A 20,199-nucleotide genomic window follows, 5' to 3' on the forward strand; every position below is an offset into this window, starting at 1 on the left:
AGCCTTGTTGTCACCCATATCACTTGATTCACTTTGTAAAATGTAATAGGATTTAAGCCCTGTCACAGCTATCGAGCATCCTTCAGCGATTCAAGTTTAATCCAGAATTGCCACTTCATCCACAAGATGGTTTTCTGTAGATCGTACCTGAACCTCTTGTTTCTTACTTGGTTGCCAGACTTGAATGCCACTGATCTGGCCCTCAGACTGCAGATCTTATAGTTCATCCAGTGCTTCTGGTTGGGAAGTTCTCTGAATGACTTTGTGGGGACACACTCATCTACGACTGTTTTTGTAGAGTCTTTGCCAACTGTGGTGTATTCATTCAGATTCTCTGATGAGTCCTTGAACACGGCCCAGTCCACCAGCTTGAAGCAATCCTGTAAATGCTCCTCTGCCTGCCACGATCACCTTTTTGTTGTCCTAATCTCTGGAGCCTTGCTCCTTAGCCCCTGCCTGTATGCAGGTAAAACTGGTCCGATTTCTCGAAATGTGGTCTAGGCATGGAACAATAGGCATTCCTCAACTTTAATTCGGCAGAGATTTCTTCAAACAAGCCTGAATAAAGTCCCTGACTATGATTTGAAATACATTGGGGTTGACAGTTTCTTGTCTGGTGATGACAGCATTCAATATCTTGAGTGCCTGGTTACTTGAGTGTCAGCTTTTGGTGATATGTAAACTGCAGTTAGGGCCACTGAGAAGAGCAACATATCACTAAGAAAAACTCTTTTGTTAAGTCAGAACTTATTCGTTAGATGCTCTAGATTGGGGGAAAAAGAGTACGACAAAACCGCCACACTGGAACAGCAGGAAGTTTATCATGAAACACACACCCCCACATTTTGCCTTCTCCAAATCAGTTCAGTCCAACTTGAGTATTGAAAAGCCCTGGGGTCTTACTGATGCATCAGGAATGTCTAGAGTGAGCCATGTTGCCGTGGAACACAATGCAGCAATTCCTCATTTCCCTCTGATACAGCAATTTTGCCCGTGGATCCTCAATTTTGTTCTCCAGTAAATGAACATTTGCTAACGAGATGCTGGGTAGAGGGGTGTCTCATTCCTCTGTTTTTCAACCTGGTTTGGAATCAACCATTTTCCTCTCACTTTTGACTGTGGCGATGTACCTTCATCTGCTTAAAGGAGTCATACTTGCATGCTTGAGAGTTATGTTCACTGAGTACTCCAGAAGATAGGAAAATTGGTAATTCATTAAGATGGTTCAAAAGTACATTGCTTAAAGGGAAATTACATGCTGCAGATTTCAATGAGACTAATTCAAAAGAGATACATTTAGAAGTTTTGCAAGCAGCCTGCAGCATGTCACCATGATTCACTGGCGCCATCTTTGATCATATTTTGATCAATTATGATTTTGCCTATCCTCCTTCCCATACATTCTATTGATTTAACCTTTGGCTTTATTTTCCCATTATATTAATCTGTTCTTTTACTTGGCTTTCTGACTTGACTATCATTGTCCTGGCTCCTAGTTCATCAATCTAACTCCTCTCTCTGTTGTTCCCTTTCTCCTTTGAACTAACCATCTGCTCTCCTTTTGATATATCGTTTCCTCCCAATTCTCTGATCATATTTTTTAATTTAAATTCAATTCATCCCTTCCTCCCCACTTTTTCCATTTATCTTGCTATCTAACATCAGTTCCTCTCATTTTAACCATCCTGTCCTCATTCTTTGATCTAACCATCTTGTCCCCACTTCCCAGTTCCTAATAATTTAATTATTGTCTCATTTCTTTTGATCTTTTCTTTTCCCTTCTCCTACTTCTTTTAAATCAGCAGCTTCACAGTTTGTTTTAATCTATCCTACCTCTCCCTTCCTTTCCACTCTGGAACCACTTAACTTCTTCTGACCTTTCAAATAATCACATTATTCAATTTCTGCCATCTCACTGCAGCCGGTCTGCACATTCTGTACTGATGTGGAGCACACATGAGCCAGAATTTCTAAACTGGTAATTCAGTGACAAGCTAATTGATTTGCTTTATATATAATCTTTATGGGTTATCTCTGCATTCATTTCCAAAATAAATAAAAGATACTTTGAGGGGAAGAAAGGCTACTTTACAATAAAATAACAGATTTTTTTGTTTCACTACTAAATATATTACTTACACTTCTCTACAATTATACAAGTATTCATCCTCAAAGAAATCAAGTTTTCAATGGAGCATTCCAAATTTAATACTATTGGAGATGGCAGAAATTTTGGAGAATTATGTGCTGGACGCGGAGGCTGGTGGGATGGTAGGCGAGGACCCCCTACCACCCCACCAGCCTCCGCGTCCAGCACATAATTCTCTGAAACTTCCGCCACCTCCAACTGGATCCCACCACCAAGCACATCTTTCCCTCCCCCATATATATTTCCTGTTTTCCACAGAGATCGCTCCCTACGCGACTCCCTTGTCCATTCGTCCCTCCCTACTGATCTTCCTCCTGGCACTTATCCTTGGAAGTGGAACAAGTGCCTCACCTGCCCATACACCTCTTCCCTCACTACCATTCAAGGTCCCAAACGGTCCTTCCAGGTGAGGTAACAGTTCATCTGTTAGTCTGTTGGGGTTACATACTGTGTTTGGTGCTCCTGGTGCGGCCTCCTGTATATCGGTGAGACCGGTGTAGATTGGGAGACCGCTTCGCTGAGCATCTATGCTCTGTCCGCAGAACAAGGGGGATCTTTCAGTGGCCACCTATTTTAATTCCACTTAACATTCCACTATGTCCACCCATGGCCTCTTCCACTGTTGTGATAAGGAAACACTTTGGTTGGAGGAACAACACCTTATATTCCATCTGGGTAGCCTCCAACCTGATGGCATGAACATCGATTTCTCAAACTTCCAGTAATGCCTCCCCCCACCCCACCCTGCTTCAGCATTTCCCATCCTCTTTTCCCTCTCTCATGTTATCTTCTTGCCCGTCCATCACCTCCCTCTGGTGTTCCTTCCCCCTTTTTCTTTCTTCCATGGCCTTCTATCTCTTTCACCAATCAATTTCCTCTTTGATTCATCCCTCCCCTCCAAGTTTCACCTATCGCCTGCCGTTTCTCTCTCTCCTCCCCTACCTTTCAAATCTACTCCTCAGCACTTTTTTCCCCTCCAGTTTTGCCAAAGGGCTTTGGCCCAAAATGTTGACTATAATATTTTTCTATGGATGCTGCCTGGCCTGCTGAGTTCCTCCAGCATTTTGTGTGTTGCTCGGATTTCCAGCATCTGCAGATTTTCTCGTTTGTTACCTGGTATTCTGATACACATCCAACACAACAACAGCCCCCTCCTAAACCTCAGACTCACAAAATTCAGGAAATAAAATGTGCAAATTCAGTTAGGACACAGATGCATGGCCTTCAACAACAAATTGTCTGCGAAATAATTGCAAATTAGTAAGTCTCAGCTCCTGCTTTTCTGCAATTGGATGGTTCTTTCATGGTGCCTCATCCTCCACTTATTCATTTATATGTCCACTTTTCTTCATGATTACATGTGATAGTTGTCTAAGAATCACAAACTTCGAATTGATCTGCAAATATGGTAAATTATATAACTCAGTTTTTACTGTTTAGCATATTTGAAGTCCTGTGGTGTAATTGACAGTCTTTTTTGTTCTTTTGGTATAAACTGTGCTGATCCATTTTGTAATTATTGAACCAGGGTTGGTATGACAGCAATAGCAGAATGAGGGTCAGGTAGCCCCTGAAGTTGCAGACTTTCCCAGATGTCCACAGCACTTCATGTATGCTCAGTTTTGGATCAGCTAGATGTGTTCTGAATCTATTCCATTTAGATGAGTGGTGGCATCACAAAACATTGTAGATTACATCCTTTGGGTGATGACAGAACCCATCATTTCAAGAAATGCAGAGCGCATGCTAGTCAGGCAAGTTGACTGAGGAGTGGCAAATGGATTTCAATAGATAAGCATGAGGTAATAAACACAGATGCTGGAAATCTTGAGCAACATACAAAAAAATGCTGGAGGAATTCAGCAAATCAGGCAGCATCAATGGAGAGGAATAAACAGCTTTTCCTCCTTCACCAGGACTGGAAAAGGAGGTGGCAGAGGCTAGGCAGAATAAGGTGGGGTGGGTGGGGGGAGGCAAAGTACAAACTTGCAGGTTGTACTGGTTTGGGGGGGGGGGCAGATAGGTGAGCGAGGGAGGTATAAATGAAGTGAGAAGCCGGGAGGTGATAGGTAAAAGAGATAAAGGACTGAAGAAGGAATTTTATAGGAGAATACAAGGAACCATGAAAGAAAGGGAAGGAGGAGAACCAGCAGGAAATGAGGAGAAGACAAGGGTGAGTGGGTAAAAGCGTAATGGGGAATGGAGAAAAAGAAAGGGTGGAGTGGGAAGTAATTACTGGATCTTGGAAAAACCGATTTTTATTCCAACACATTGAAGGATACCCAGGCAGAACCTGAGTCTAGCCTCATTGTGGCAGTAGAGAAGGCTATGGACAGACATATCAGATGGGGTTGGGAAGATGAACTGAAACAGGTACCTACTGGGAGATCCCACCTTTTGCAGTGGACAGAGCAAAGGTGCTCAATGAAACAGTCCATCAATTTGTGTTGGGTCTCACTGATGTCGATGAAGCCACACGGAGCATCAGGTACATCAGATGACCTCTGAGAGACTTGCAAGTGAAGTGTCACCTCATTTGAAAGGATTGCTAAGGCCCCTTAATGGTGGTAAGGGAAGAGATGTAGGAGTGGTAGCACTTTGCATGCTTGCTAGGAGGAAAATCATTGAGGGTCAGTGGTGGGGGAGGAGAATGTGCTTAATGGTAACTTCCCATTGTAGATAATGGAAGTTACAGAGAAGGATGCACTGAATACAAAGCTTGTAAGGAAAAGGTGAACCCCATCTCTGTTATGACGGTGGGAAGATGGTGTGAGAGCGAATGCACAGGAAATGCAGATGCAGGTGAGGACAACAAGTGTGAGATGATGCATTTTGGAAAGTTACATCAGTGTAGGACTTAAATGATAAATGGTAAGGCACTAGAGAGTGTAATGGAATAGAAGGATCAGGAGTATGTGCATAGTTCGCTGAAAGCAACATCAGTAGTCAGACAGCGCAGTGAAAAGAATATTTAGCATGCAGATCTTCATCAGTCAAGGCATAGAGTATAGGAATTAGAACATTATGTTGCAGTTATACAAGTCATTGGTGAGGCTGCACTTGGAGTATAGTGCACTGTTTTGGTCACCCTCTTATAGAAAAAGACGTGGTAAAATGGAGAGTGCGCAGAAAAGATTTACATGGATGTTGCCAGGACTAGAGGGCCAGTGTTACTTTTTTTTCTTGAGTCAATTGATCATGCACAAATCTTGACAGTGGAATCAGATTTATGTTCACACTGGCACCATTTTGAACTGAGAAGTAAGCAAACTTGCAAAACTACATTAAGATGTATAAGTTGGCAAATGTACCCCTCAGCCTTTCAATAAGTACAGCAAATTCTACAATCCAACGTCATTTCACTCACTTGGATTCCATTTCTCGAAGTTTACTGCCAGCAGCAAGCTGGTCGTTTTTCCTCAGCCAGTTTAGGTCTTGAATTTGTTTTCTGAATCAAACAAAATTGTGTACACAAAATTAGGAAATTGATAATGTTGATAAAAAAAAATTGTTCCTCAAAAAATGGAACTGAGAATCAAAGAGGATTTTAATTTTTGATTACCATTTAATGACATTAGGAAAAAGTGCTTGACATGAAGCTCCACATAATACATTAAGGTGACACTCAGCACTTATGCTCAGATGTGATCAGTAGGCAAGGCGATGAGACACTGAAGATCACCTGCTGACCTGCACCACAGTCAGCACCTTCAGTATAGAAGAGGGGGAAAAATAAATGTACAAGTTGGAAGGAAAAATTTCCAACTCTAAGATATTACTCCCATAAATTATTTATTTCACAAAAAAATAAATAAATTCTTCCTCCCACATACTGGGGCCACAAGGGCTTTAGGAAATCTGCCAAAAAATGTGTGCAGTTTGCAGACTAGACATCCAACCAGTACAGAAAACAAGACAAAAATAAATCAGGAGAAAGTACTTCCTCACTGCTGAAACGAGTCAGATCAATCACTGCCAGACCACTACAGGAGTGTAATACACATAACAAACACTGGAGGAACTCAGCAGGTCAGGCACCAGCTGTGGAGAGGAATAACCAGTCGACATTGTGGGCCAGGACCTTTCATCAGGACTGGATAGGAAGGGGGCAGAAGCTAGAATGAGATGGTAGGGAGAGAGGAAGGAGGACAGGCTGGCAGGTGATAGATGAAACCAGATGAGGGGAAAGGTGGGATGAAGTAAGAAGCTGGGAGGTGATAGGGGGTGAAGTGCTAAAGAAGGAATCTCCTAGAGGACTGGAAGTACACTCAATTGTTTGAATTTCACAACTTAAGCTTCAAGTTTCAACTTAAGCAAGTTTCAAATGCTTCCTTCTAGTTCACTAATTGTTTATTTGCCATGCTGAATTTAAGAATTTACTGTGCACATATATAAAGGAAATTCAATACAAAAACACAACTCTATGTATTGAGATATATATTTCAGAGTTCACATTCAAAATCAAGCATTTCAGCTTTGCAAAGGTTTTAAAAATGCATTATTATTCTGCTTGATACCGTCCACCCCCACTCCTTCCTCACTCAAGCCCCTTTCTGAATTAGGATCCCAACTCTCCAAGCAACTTTAGTCAGCGATGAACAACATACATAATTTGGTGCTTAGGTACAGAAAAACAATAAGCAAAAAACTCCATATAGAACACAATAATATGTTGAACGCTCCTAAAGCTAAACATTCTCCCAATCATTTTTCCAAGGAACACACGGCAACATTTCATGCAACACACTTGAGAAGCAGAAGCAGTAAAACATTCTGGAGGATTTAACTATCATAACATGATGGTTTTTGATCACATCCTTCAGATTAAATGCAATAGTTAAACTACAAACAGCAGCACATAGAAAATGCTGGATGAACTCAGGTCAGGGAGCAGCTATGGAAGGGAATGTACAGTTGACATTTTGGGCCAAGACCTTTCATAAAGTCTCAGCCCAAAATGTTGACTATTCATTTCCCTCCACAGATGCTACCCGACCTGCTGAGTTCCTCCAGCAAAGAGTGCATTGCTCAAGATCTCCAGCAACTGAAGAACCTCATGTCTCCAATTAAACCATTGAACAATTTAAACTCTTATGATACAGTGATCCGTCTCACTAACGCTACAATCAGATGTCTGAAGCCAGAAGTTCTAAAGATTTGTACATGCTAAAGATTGCTGTGGATAGAACAGATCTACTGTCACAAGAGTAGATATCTTCTATCCATAAACCCAAGGGTAAATAGCCATTCAGCATCTCCTTCAATTGGACCAACAATTTACACAGGAGTAACAGTCACCAGACAGACAAAAAACACATGTAAAAATTGGTACAACAGCAAAACTCCAAAACACTCACCTTAGTCTCTGCAGCTCCTTCTGAGCACTTTCAATCATCTGTACCAGATTGCTAATAACAAGGGAAAAAGGAAAAGTGAAAAACAAATTTAAAAACGCTTGTAAAATTATTATTTGGTTACCAACTAATTTGTTATGAATTGGATGAACAGATTTCCTCCAACTTCATTGACTTAATGCCCTGCCAGCTTGTATACCACTCATCTCCATTTTTGGCACCGCTTCTGCTCATCTACTGTTGAACCTTCATCTGGTGATATTAAACCTGACTCAATAGTCTGGAAAATATCCTATCCTGGCACAGAAATTCCAAGCCTTCCAGGTTTTCTGAATTTTACAGTACTTTATATCTTATTTGAGCTGAATAAAAGTTCTGCTGCATGTACTTTAATTTGTACCATCCTGCTCAATTATCCCTTTGCTCACTAACCTATATCGTGGCTCCCAGTCAAGCAACACTAATATTCTCGCCCAGTCTCGGAAACTGCTTCACAGTCTTAATCAGACACCCAGACGATGAACTAATTCTGAAAACTCCAAGCCCTTCAGCTGTTTCCACTCTGAGATTTCTTTGTTGGCTCCCAATTTTTTAATCAGTCCAGAATGAACTGAGGGTAGCAGACACCAATAGAATCAACAAACTCATTCGTAAGGCCAGTGAAGTTGTGGGGATGGAACTGGACTCTCTGACGGTGGTGTCTGAAAAGAGGATGCTGTCTAAGTTGCATGCCATCTTGGTCAATGTCTCCCATCCACTACATAATGTACTGGGTGGGCACAGGAGTACATTCAGCCAGAGACTCATTCCACCGAGATGCAGCGCAGAGTGTCATAGGAAGTCATTCCTGCCTGTGGCCATCAAACTTTACAACTCCTTCCTTGGAGGGTCAGACACCCTGAGCCAATAGGCTGGTCCTGGACTTATTTCATAATTTACCGGCATAATTTACATATTACTATTTAACTATTTATGGTTCTATTACTATTTATTATTTATGGTGCAACTGTAATGAAAACCAATTTCCCCCGGGATCAATAAAGTATGACTATGACTATGAATGAAGCCATCCCTTAAGTGCCACATTCCCAAGGTTTGAATCTCCTTCCGTAAACATATCTGCCACTTTCTTTTATAAGACATTCTTCAGAATCTTCATCTGATCCGTTGCAATATCTCATTTTGTAGCTTAGGTATCGAATTTTGGAAATTCAATATAGAGATTGGATCACATTTGGTTATGTCTCTGAGTGAGTCTGCAATAAGACCATCTGGTTTACACAATGAATTAAAATGGTTACCCAAGGGCAACAAAACCTCTGAAAATAATAGTGCAACAAGAAATGGAATGGGATTATTTAATTTTGTGTAGTGGTTTGTGCAACACTATTACAGCTTGCAGCATGGGAGTGCGAATGTCAATTCCAGCGCTGCCTGTAAGCAGTCTGTACGTTCTCCCTGTGACCATGTGGGTTTCCTCCAGGTGCTCTGGTTTCCCCCACCCCCACAGTCAAAAGGTGTACTAGTTAGTAGCTTAATTGGTCACTTTAAAGTGTCTTGTGATTAAGCTAGGATTAAATAAGTGGGTTGGTGGGTGGTGCGGCACATTGTGCCATAAGGGCCTTCTCCAAGCTGCATCTCTAAATAAATCTAGATTAAATTGCAACAATCCCATCACTGAATGGGAATCTTGTGTCTAAAATTCAGTTCATTGAATAGCTAAAAAAAAAATGTACAACTAATAATCTTAACGTTCAAGAGAGACGAGAAAAAGCATAAGGGTTATTAATCACATGAAAATGTGACTAAAGTGCTTCAAAATAGTGCTCCATTTTGAACAAAATTTTGTTACTTTTCAAATGCTTCACTAAATTGAGTTCATTAAGTTAAATTATGAACCTCTCCAAATTATTACACTAATAAGCATTAACAGACTTAAAAGAAACCAGACTGATTCAATTTTGAGCACTCCTCCTCCTTTTAAACTCAATGTCGAATCACTATATTGCTGCAGATATTTCTCATTTATTTTACTTCAAAAGTGAATACCACTCAGCACCTCCTCTCTCATCCAAGAATATCCTTAGCTCCAACTTGAAACAGAACTTATTACAACAGAAAATAAATATACCTGATTTGTCTGTGAACAACTTTTTTTGGGCTGAAGCAAAAACAGCAAGTGCTCAGCAGGTCAGAAAGCACCCATGGAGAAACAAACAAAAAAAAAATGTTTCAGGTCAGTGTCCTGTCATGAGAACTGGGAAAAGCTGAAGGATAAACTGGTTCATCTGGTTGAGAGCTGTCGCAACAACAACCTTGCACTCAATATCAGCAAGAACAAGGAATTTACTGTGGACTTCAGGAGGGAGAAGTCAAGGAATCAGCAGTGGAAGGGCAAGCAGTTTTAGGTTCCTGGGTCCAACATATTGATGCAATTGCAAAGAAGGCACAAGAGTGACTACATTTTATTAGGAGTCTGAAGAATCTTGGTATGTCACCAAAAACTCCTTCAAATTTCTACAGATGTACCATGGACAGCATTCTGGATGCATCACCATCAGTTATTGGGGGCCGCTGTACAGGATCGGAAAACGTAAACACTGCCAGCTCCATCATGGGCACTAGCCAACTCAGCATCCAGGACACCTTCAATAGGCAATGTCTCAAGGTGGCAGCATCCATCATTAAGGGCACCCCCTCCCCCCCAAAATCACCCAGGACATGCCCTCTTCTCACTGCTACCATCAAGGTGGTGGTACAAGAGCCTTGAGACACACACTCAACATTTCAGGAACAGCTTCTTCCCCCTCTGACAACAAATTTCTGAATGGACAATGACACCATGAACACCATACTTCAGTATTTTTGTTCTCTTTTTGCACTACTTACTTAATTTAATTGTATATTACATATTTCTTATTGCAATTTATAGTTTTTAAAAATATATGTGCTGCTGCAGCTAACTGGTGGTGATATTAAACCCGATTCCGATAAACAGATACAGAGAAAGGGACGGGGCAGAGAAAACAAAGGAAAAGATCTGTGACAGAATCTGAAAAGACAATGTTTTAGACAAAAAGGAAATAATTGTACAATAAGAAAAAAAAAGGTAGAAAATGACAAAATTACCAAAAGAATATGGAAGGAATCTGCAATAAAAATAATGGAAATGCTTATTGTCCATAATGGTGGAAGTCAATTATTGAGCCTAAAACAATTACATGTGGTCCTCTATACTGAGCTTCCTTTAAAACCATGCAAGAGACAGGAGGAAAATGAGAACAGACATGAAATGGAGAATTAAAGTGCTTGTTGACTGAAAGCCTAGCATGCTTACAGACTGAAGGGACGGTAACATTCTGCAAAGTGGTCACACAATCTGCTTGGTCTCCAGTGTGGAGTAAACCACATCACAAGTGATGAATAGTATACACCAAGTTCAAAAAAGTGCAAGTAAACTGTTGCGTTAAGTGAAACAAGTGTTTCTGGAGGTGGGAAGAAAGGAAGTAAAAATCAGATGCAGTGGATTCCTGTTAGTTGGGGCATCAGTTAATCAGAGCAGCCACTTATTTGGGACAAGTCTTAAAGAACAAAAACTAATTGAGAAAATAGCCCGGATTTCCTTTGTTTAATTGGGACATTATGCTTGCTGCTTAACTGGAATAGGAGACAGTTTGCGAATAGTTTCTAACTAGTATCAGTCACGTGCACTTGTGCGGCCATTAGGCACTACAGCTTGCTCAGAGCTAAGTTTTTAAATAGTGACAGTTGCACGTGCTTGTGTTCAAAAAGCAGTGAGTTTTTCACTGGTAGTTGGCGTGAAATAAGCAGGAAGACAATTTAGAATTGTTTTGCTCACTGTGGTTTGAAGCTTTCAAGCTTTGAGACGCTAGAAACAGCCGGGAGTAAAAATGTAGCAATTTCACTACTTCACCAAATTAGGAACTGCGAAGAATTAGAAGGTGTCAATAATCGAGAGTTACAATGAAAATGAAGATTTGGAGGACACAATTGACCAAAGCATTGCATTAAAACACCGAGGCAGTAAATATGAAGACAGGGAAGTGATGAAGATGACATATCTGAACTTGACCTACTGACTACACAGGATGCCAAGAAATTTATCTTTGGTTTATGACACTACTTCACGCAGGAGGGCAACGAAGTAAGTCCATTATCTGCACCAATTTTGTTAATTTATAAGCAATCAAAAGAACACAGTAACGTACACTGGATGAATCCTCCTGTCGATAACTATCTGGAATTAATACATAGTTTTACAGCACTGTAGTAGTAGTGTTCTAATTTGTTTTGTATTTCGTTTAAATACATAACTTGTTACTCAGTTAAATGGTAGTCTTTTTTAAAAAATATACCTTTCTAACTTCTTTGTATTTCCATGAAACATAAGCGAATTCATTGAAAACAGGTCATCCCCCACTTTTCTACATCAACAAATCGGGTGAATTGGTATGGTAATATACAGTATTGCACCTGAAGAAAGTTAGTGTAGTAATTACAGAGGGGATGAATGCATTTTTAGCCTCACAATTCTGGTTTTAATTTTTCATAAATTGTTGACAGGTTCTGTAATTTTCCTTTGATGTGATACGATGCACATTTTGTAGATTCACTCAAAAATCCTTCTTCAATACATCTTATATTTAGAAAATGAGACAGTAAGAGATGTTAAAATAGTTGTGGGGCTGAATACTTTTTCAAGACACTATAGCTTCACCAAAATTTCCCTCCAATAATCAAACGTTATTTTTCCAAGTACAGACCATAGAAGGTAACTCAATCCTATCTAAAATTCTGACTGACCATTTTCATCTTTAAAAAGATGTGCTGCAGCCACCAATTGTATTGCCACTGCTATTATCCTTGAGCAGGCCAACTCCACAAGCAGAGCAATTCACTTTCTTGTCCTTCCTTGTTAATGTGTGCAAGCTAGCAGTTTTAACAACTGAGAGCAAGAAAACCCCACCTCATACTCAAATGAGTATTAATTATTGGTGCTATAATTCTTCACAAAAACTGGAGTTATAGGAGTTTCTGAACTTTTAGCTTCCCTGCATCACAAGCTGAAAAGTGAGGATGTTTATTAATAATTGCAGTAATTTCACTCCCTTTCACAGTTCCTTGGATAACAGAGAGATTTGTTAATAAATAGACCTTGACCTGAACTGAAAATCAAGCTTGGGTTTATGTACATCAAGTCATATTTGCACTTCAAATGACCAGGCAATAATTATCACTAAGAAAGTGTCTAATCGTTCCCGATGATATTCAGTGATTCAGTTCTGAACAAGCTGACAGACAGTTGGGAACTTCAAAGTTGACAATAGTTGTTTTCTCTGTTCAGCAATGGGAGCTGACAGTTCTGATCACTATATTAGGTGGGGTGGTGAGGTTGGGGCAGGGGGTGGGGGGGAAGTAATTTGGTATGGGGACAATATCTTCAACTATCAGATAACCTCCTAATTATGGGAAAGTACAGTATGGTCAGTTCAGAAACTTTGGAGTTACAAATGGAATTGGACACTTGCAAATCAAAAGCAACATACAGAAGTTGCTGGAGGACTCAGAAGGCCAGGCTGCATCCATGGAAATGGATAAACAGTCGACGTTTCGGGCCTAGACCCTTCTTCAGGACTGGAAAGGAAGGGAGAAGATGCCAGAAAAAAAATGGTGAGGGGGGGAGGGAATGGAGGATAGGTAGAAGGTGATAGGTGAAGCTAGGTGGTAGGAAAGATAAAGGGCTGGAGATGAGGGAATCTAATGGGAGAGGAGATTGACCATAGGAAAAACAGAAGGAGGGGACCCAGGGGAAGGTGATAGGCAGGTGGGAAGAGGCAAGAGACCAAAGTGGGGAACAGAAGAGGGGAAATCAATATGTTTTAGAAAGGAAAAAAATTGTCATAACCAAACAGGATGTTAAAGAAATAATTGCAAGGCTACTTAGAAAGAGCAGGTGAATAAAATTAATCACACCCTTAATTCCACTACTGACATGATTGGCTAAATGTTTTTTTCTTTTATGCTATATGATTTGATGATGTGTATCATTCTACATGTATTCTTTTTGTTCTAGTTGTATTCCTTCATGTAAAAATTGTGTACTTTACAATCAGGTGAATGCTGCTTGTATGACGCCATATACCTGTGATGCATCTGCATGCAGTTAGTACCTATGCAGGTTACAATAAAGCGACTTTGACATACGTACTCATTATAGACTTTCCATGCATTTGATCCATGCTGCGACATCAGCTCCAGATTCTCAATTCTCACTGCCTGGTGTTCGAGTTGTGCCATGGAGTTGTTCACTGACTCCTGCCATGCAGTGATATCATTCTTCTGTCCTGAAGATGGAGCAGGCAGTTCATACCTATAAAACAGAAAGAAAAATAAAGAATGAATTGACAATTACTTAAGGAATTTTCTCTTCTTCCTGCTCTCTTTTCTCCCTCATCAACTGAAAATGCAGAGTATCCTCAATTCCATAAGTTGCCGCCAACATAATCTTTCACAAGTGCAAATTCCTCTGATTGTGCAGTAAGACTCTGCTCGACTGTCATCTTTTGGAATTTAGTCATGCCTGATCAGCAGACTTTCTGGAATTTTGGATAGAGCCAGATATCTGGCTATACATTCTGCAACTCCCTGGTCCACACTTCCTTCTCTCCAATCATTCCCCTTCTCAATCTACTTACCCATTCATCCGTTAGAGATGTGATACCTTCCTTTCTATTCTGTCTTCCTCACTACCCAGATAGTCCATACAGGCAAAGCACTAATCCATCTGCACTTGTTTCAACCTAGTGCATTGTATTTAGTGTACCTGATATCTTCTCCACTTCATTGGCAAAACATGATGCATAGGTTGACTGACCACTTTCCAAAACACCTCTGTTCAGTCTAGAGATGATCCTGAGCTTCCAGACACTTATCATTTTAATTCTTTATTCCAACTGCATTTACCACCCACCACCAATCCTCATCTTCAACTTCCTACTTTGCTCCAAACACACACAGCTTATACTCAAGGAAAAGCATCTCATCTTCCATCTAGGCACATTAATAAATTTACATCAAGTTTTCAGGGCTGCAATTTCAGGTACCACCCTTATTCTCTACAGAGATCTGGCTATACTTCTGGGTTTTAAACAACACACATCAAAGTTGCTGGTGAACGCAGCAGGCCAGGCAGCGTCTCTAGAAGAGGTACAGTCAACGTTTCAGGCCGAGACCCTTCGTCAGGACTAACTGAAGGAAGAGTTAGTAAGAGATTTGAAAGTGGGAGGGGGAGGGGGAGATCAAAAATGATAGGAGAAGACAGGAGGGGGAGGGATGGAGCCAAGAGCTGGACAGGTGATTGGCAAAGGGGATATGAGAGGATCATGGGACAGGAGGTCCGGGGAGAAAGATGGGGGGGGGGGAACCCAGAGGATGGGCAAGAGGTATGGTCAGAGGGACAGAGGGAGAAAAAGGAGAGTGAAAGAAAGAATGTGTGTATAAAAATAAATAACAGATGGGGTACGAGGGGGAGGTGGGGCATTAGCAGAAGTTAGAGAAGTCGATGTTCATGCCATCAGGTTGGAGGCAACCCAGACGGAATATAAGGTGTTGCTCCTCCAACCTGAGTGTGGCTTCATCTTTACAGTAGAGGAGGCCGTGGATAGACATATCAGAATGGGAATGGGATGTGGAATTAAAATGTGTGGCCACTGGGAGATCCTGCTTTCTCTGGCGGACAGAGCGTAGGTGTTCAGCAAAGCGGTCTCCCAGTCTGCGTTGGGTCTCGCCAATACATAGAAGGCCACATCGGGAGCACCGGACGCAGTATATCACCCCAGCTGACTCACAGGTGAAGTGTCGCCTCACCTGGAAGGACTGTCTGGGGCCCTGAATGGTGGTAAGGGAGGAAGTGTAAGGGCATGTGTAGCACTTGTTCCGCTTACAAGGATAAGTGCCAGGAGGGAGATCAGTGGGGAGGGATGGGGGGGACGAATGGACAAGGGAGTCACGTAGGGAGCGATCCCTGCGGAAAGCGGGGGGGAGGGGGAAGAGGGAAAGGTGTGCTTAGTGGTGGGATCCCGTTGGAGGTGGTGGAAGCTATGGAGAATAATATGTTGGACCTGGAGGTTGGTGGGGTGGTAGGTGAGGACCAGGGGAACCCTATTCCTAGTGGGGTGGCGGGAGGATGGAGTGAGAGCAGATGTACGTGAAATGGGGGAGATGCGTTTGAGAGCACAGTTGATAGTAGAGGAAGGGAAGCCCCTTTCTTTAAAAAAGGACATCTCCCTCGTCCTGGAATGAAAAGCCTCATCCTGAGAGCAGATGCAGCGGAGACGGAGGAATTGCGAGAAGGGGATGGCATTTTTGCAAGAGACAGGGTGAGAAGAGGAATAGTCCAGATAGCTGTGAGAATCAGTAGGCTTATAGTAGACATCAGTGGATAAGCTGTCTCCAGAGACAGAGACAGAAAGATCTACAAAGGGGAGGGAGGTGTCCGAAATGGACCAGGTAAACTTGAAGGCAGGGTGAAAGTTGGAGGCAAAGTTAACAAAGTCAACGAGCTCAGCATGCGTGCAGGAAGCAGCGCCAATGCAGTCGTCGATGTAGTGAAGGAAAAGTGGGGGGCAGATACCAGAATAGGCACGGAACATAGATTGTTCCACAATATCTTTTTCCTCTCCTATCCCAGTCTGCTAGTTTTACAAAGAGTTTTTAACCTTTACAGCTTTGGCCTACACTAAAATTGCTTACACTCACACTGTTCTCTGCACTCCTCGCCCTCTCTGCGACTTAAAACACGTTTGATTTCCAGTTCTGTTATAAGGCCCTTGCCTGATGCTTTTCCCTCTCTACTGAGCAACACACTAAATGCTGGAGAGACTCAGCAAGTCAGGCACCACCTAAGTAAACAGTCAAGCTTGTGGCTAAGGCCCTTCATCAGGACTGGAAAGGAAGGGGACAGAAACCCAAAATAAGATGGTGGGAGAGGGGAAGGAGTACAAGCTAGCCGGCGATAGGTAGAAGAGAGATCGTGTTTATAATTTGTTCTCAAATCTGATGTTATTACTGATGTTATTTGATCTGTTCAATGCTTTGAGTTTTGAAGCAAAGAGTCTTCCTCCTCAGGAACACACTCTTCACTCAGTGTACAATAGAACTTAGATTCCAGATTATAACTGCACTTATATTAATACAAAGGTGGTGTTGTATGACTGTTCAAACATAAAGGCAAGGGTGAGCTTAGTTTATTCAAATCTTGGAGGGCATCTTTCAATCCCAAAAGGGCAGTGCCCAACCTCCACAGAAACTTCAACAGAGATCATGAAACAGCATTTCAAAACAAGAACCACGGTGGATTATTTTGATTTGGAACATAACATGACACCAAAACAGGGCAACAGAAAAACCAGACAGCATTAGGAAAAACTTCAAGACTAAGTATCTGAAGTACCTATCTGAGGTTGGCTCTACACGTCACCGCTCCTATTAATTTTAACTTAACGAGCCAACTTTTTTTTTATAAACCAAAGATTGAATATTTTACACCAAATACCCCTATTTTCTGACTGGTCAAAATTAAGTGTCAATTTAAACTCAATCTGGTTATATGTCCAGATATCAAACATATAAAAATTACTGATCAGCTCAAGTACAAATCCAATTCTGGGCACGCTTTAGGAAAGATATCAAAGCCTTGGAAAGCATACAGTGAAGGCCTATTGAAATGGCATTAAGGATGTTGACTTTTGTTACATAATGAGTAGATGGGATTGATCTTGAGACCAAGAAGATAACAGCATGTAGCTGAGGATATCAAAAGCACGGAAAGGGTTTAAAAAAATAAATAACATAACAGTTTTTCCTGACAGATGGCTCAGTAACCAAGAGCCATGGCTTTCAAATAACTGTAAAGGCAGGCATTAGTAAAAATAGAATACTTTCATTAATTAAGGTCTGGAATTCACTGAAAATAATTTTAAAAAACAAAGTTGGATAAATACTCAAAAATGAAAGCTTTGCTAGACTTTGCCAAAGCAGCTGGAAAATGGGACTCACTGGAAGATCTTTCTAAGAGCTGGCACTGGCTAAAACGGCCTCACTTTGTGCTACAATATTTTATCTACTTCTTTATCAAATCAATCACATTTGGGATCATACGGTGAACTACATGGTTCACAGATTCTTCCAATCGGAATTCAATTCCAAGAGATTGAACTTCTTCAAACCATTCTCAATTATCAAGTTCTTGATGTTACAAATTATATTTTGATATAAAATGGTCCTTTTTGAGACGTAGCACACATACTTCCCTTTTTGCATTTCCTCACCAAGCCTGTGAACTCACCTTTTCATGCTGAGCAGTTCCATCGGCTGACGGGCTGCAAGTCGCTCAAATTCATTCCTCATGATCTCAGTCTAGAAAGGAAGTTAAATAAAAGCCATTTAGTAATTCTGACTGGAGACCTGTGACTAGTGGTGCTGAGTCCATCGTTGTTTGTCAACTATATTAATGATCTGGATAATGTGGTAAACCAGATCAGCAAATTTGTAGATGACACAAAAGGTTGTGGGTATGGACGACAACATGGATAGCTATAACAGCTTGCAGTGTAATCTGAACCTGCTGGAAAAATAGGTGAAAAAATGGCAGACAAGTGAGGCGTTGCACTTTGGGTGACAAACCAGGGTAGGACTTGCACAATGAATGGTAGGGCACCAAGGTGAGTGGCAGAACAGAGGGATCTGAGAATACAGATCCATAATTCTTTGAGAGTGGTGTCACAGGTAGATAGGGTCTTAAAGAGAGCATTTGGCACATTGGCATTCATAAATCAAAGTACTGAATACAGGAGTTGGGATGTTATGTTCAAAAAATGATACATCCAGTAAATCAAGAACAAGGAAAAAAATCAGAAATAAATTACTTTTAAAATCATCAACATTTATATTTTCCCCAATACGTGCTCAATTCCGGGGAAAAGGTGAGGCATCCGGTGCCCCATAGATGTGAATATAATTAATTACTCTCATTACATTTGTTAGACTAATAATCAAATGATGGCTTTTTTTAAAGCAACTTTACTGACTAACATTTATGGGTATATCCTAACCCACAGGCAAGCATTGCGACAGCCACACAACCTCTTCTTGACTGGGTCAATTTACTACACACACTTCAAATATTTGTATATTACCAATTACTACACTCTATTTCTATGTTGTCAACCTCCAGCCTACATGCATACATTTGCATAAAAGGAAAACCTGAGATCCCATTACTGGTAGGCAAAATTACATCACAGAAATTTTTAGCCAGAAAAAAATAAGGAGCCAAAAGTAGGGAAAGAGTGTGGGGGAATGGAGATGGGGGAATGATCGTTTTCTAAATTGCACAATCAGAGCTGCAACAAAGAGACAGATCTCTGATTTAGGAAAGGGACAGGTATAGTTCCAGTATACTAGGAAGATTGTAGGAGCTGTGTGGTTGCAAAGTATGCAAAACATTTTGTCCAAAACTTCAGCAGTTAGTACAATGATTGTAAAAACAAAAATAAAGCAAAACACCTTTCAAAATTAGTTCAAAGTATTCCACTAAATAAACACTACAATTTTGGACCCCAGGGAAAATACATAATTAAGACCACAGCAGTACTGTGTATCAAAGAGCTATGCAAAGAGCAAGGAAATAGTGTAGGGTTTGTTGTATAAAATTATCAACCAGTCATCTCAGCTCCTTTTCCACACTCCCACCCCATCTTAGTTAGGATATTCAATCTTGCTTCTGTCTGGTACAGTGTATCTTTCAACACCCATTTATCAGTAGCACTTTTAACTCATGTCTTCATTTGGTTAACCTAGTCTAATTATGTAGCCAAACAATTGGAATCTGCTCTGTTATTATTTCTTCCTACTCTTGATAACTAATATGCTGAAAGTAGAAGTGTATATTTGCTTGAGGCAGTAAAGTAGTATTGATTGAAGAGCTGGCCCGTTCTGTAGTATAATAGTGTTTAGTGAACAGTATCAACTTCACTGCACTTGTCAAAGACCATACAAAGACATCCACCACAGAATTACTACATGATCATCTGCAGGAAACTTGCAGTGTACTTATTAGAACAATAAGTGTAAAACTTAATCAAATCTTCAGTGGGGGGGGGGACTACATACACTCTGTGGCCACTATATTAGGTACACCTACTCATTAATGCAAATATCTAATCAGCCAATCATGTGGCAGCAACTCACAGGTTATCTGTGAACTAATACATGGTGCAAATCGTTTGTGGGAATTTGATAGAGAAATAAAGTGGCAAGGTCTGTGGGCTGAATACAGGTACTCAGCCAACCTTCACTTGAGTTTTCCAGTAGGGCACATTCTGAACACCAAGTACACCATATTAAATCAGAAGATGTGCAAGGAAATTACTGTTTCACCTAGAAATCTTGTAACTTACACTATGCTATCATGACGCTTTACAGCTCATTCTCCAGCCAACCTTTATCTATTGTTTTAACAGTCTTCACTTCCGCACTCACCTCCATCACACTAACCTCAGACATTAATCTACGAGTTTACCAAAGCAGCAGCTTATGTCAAGCAGTTGTTTATAATTTGTTAAAATGTAACTACCTGATGTGAAGTCCTAAACCTTCCTTTGATCTCCATTACTC

General features: G+C 40.8%; 1 protein-coding gene across 2 annotated transcripts in view; it reads right to left on the bottom strand.

Annotated features, from left to right (window-relative positions):
• bcas2 (BCAS2 pre-mRNA processing factor) overlaps nt 1-20,199 on the bottom strand; it is a 37,807-nt gene that overhangs the window by 10,061 nt on the left and 7,547 nt on the right. Inside the window, exons 3-6 of one of the 2 annotated variants that reach the window (XM_072251954.1) lie at nt 17,870-17,940; nt 13,733-13,894; nt 7,507-7,557; nt 5,517-5,597 (exon numbers count right to left, since the gene is read on the bottom strand). In XM_072251954.1, the coding sequence (XP_072108055.1) occupies nt 5,517-5,597; nt 7,507-7,557; nt 13,733-13,894; nt 17,870-17,931 (356 nt within the window). In that variant the 5' untranslated portion in view covers nt 17,932-17,940. The remainder of the gene's footprint in view (nt 1-5,516; nt 5,598-7,506; nt 7,558-13,732; nt 13,895-17,869; nt 17,941-20,199) is intronic. The other variant, XM_072251955.1, reaches the window with a different exon arrangement.

This window comes from Mobula birostris, chromosome 3, assembly GCF_030028105.1.
Source record: "Mobula birostris isolate sMobBir1 chromosome 3, sMobBir1.hap1, whole genome shotgun sequence".
Taxonomy (NCBI): Eukaryota; Metazoa; Chordata; class Chondrichthyes; order Myliobatiformes; family Myliobatidae; genus Mobula; species Mobula birostris.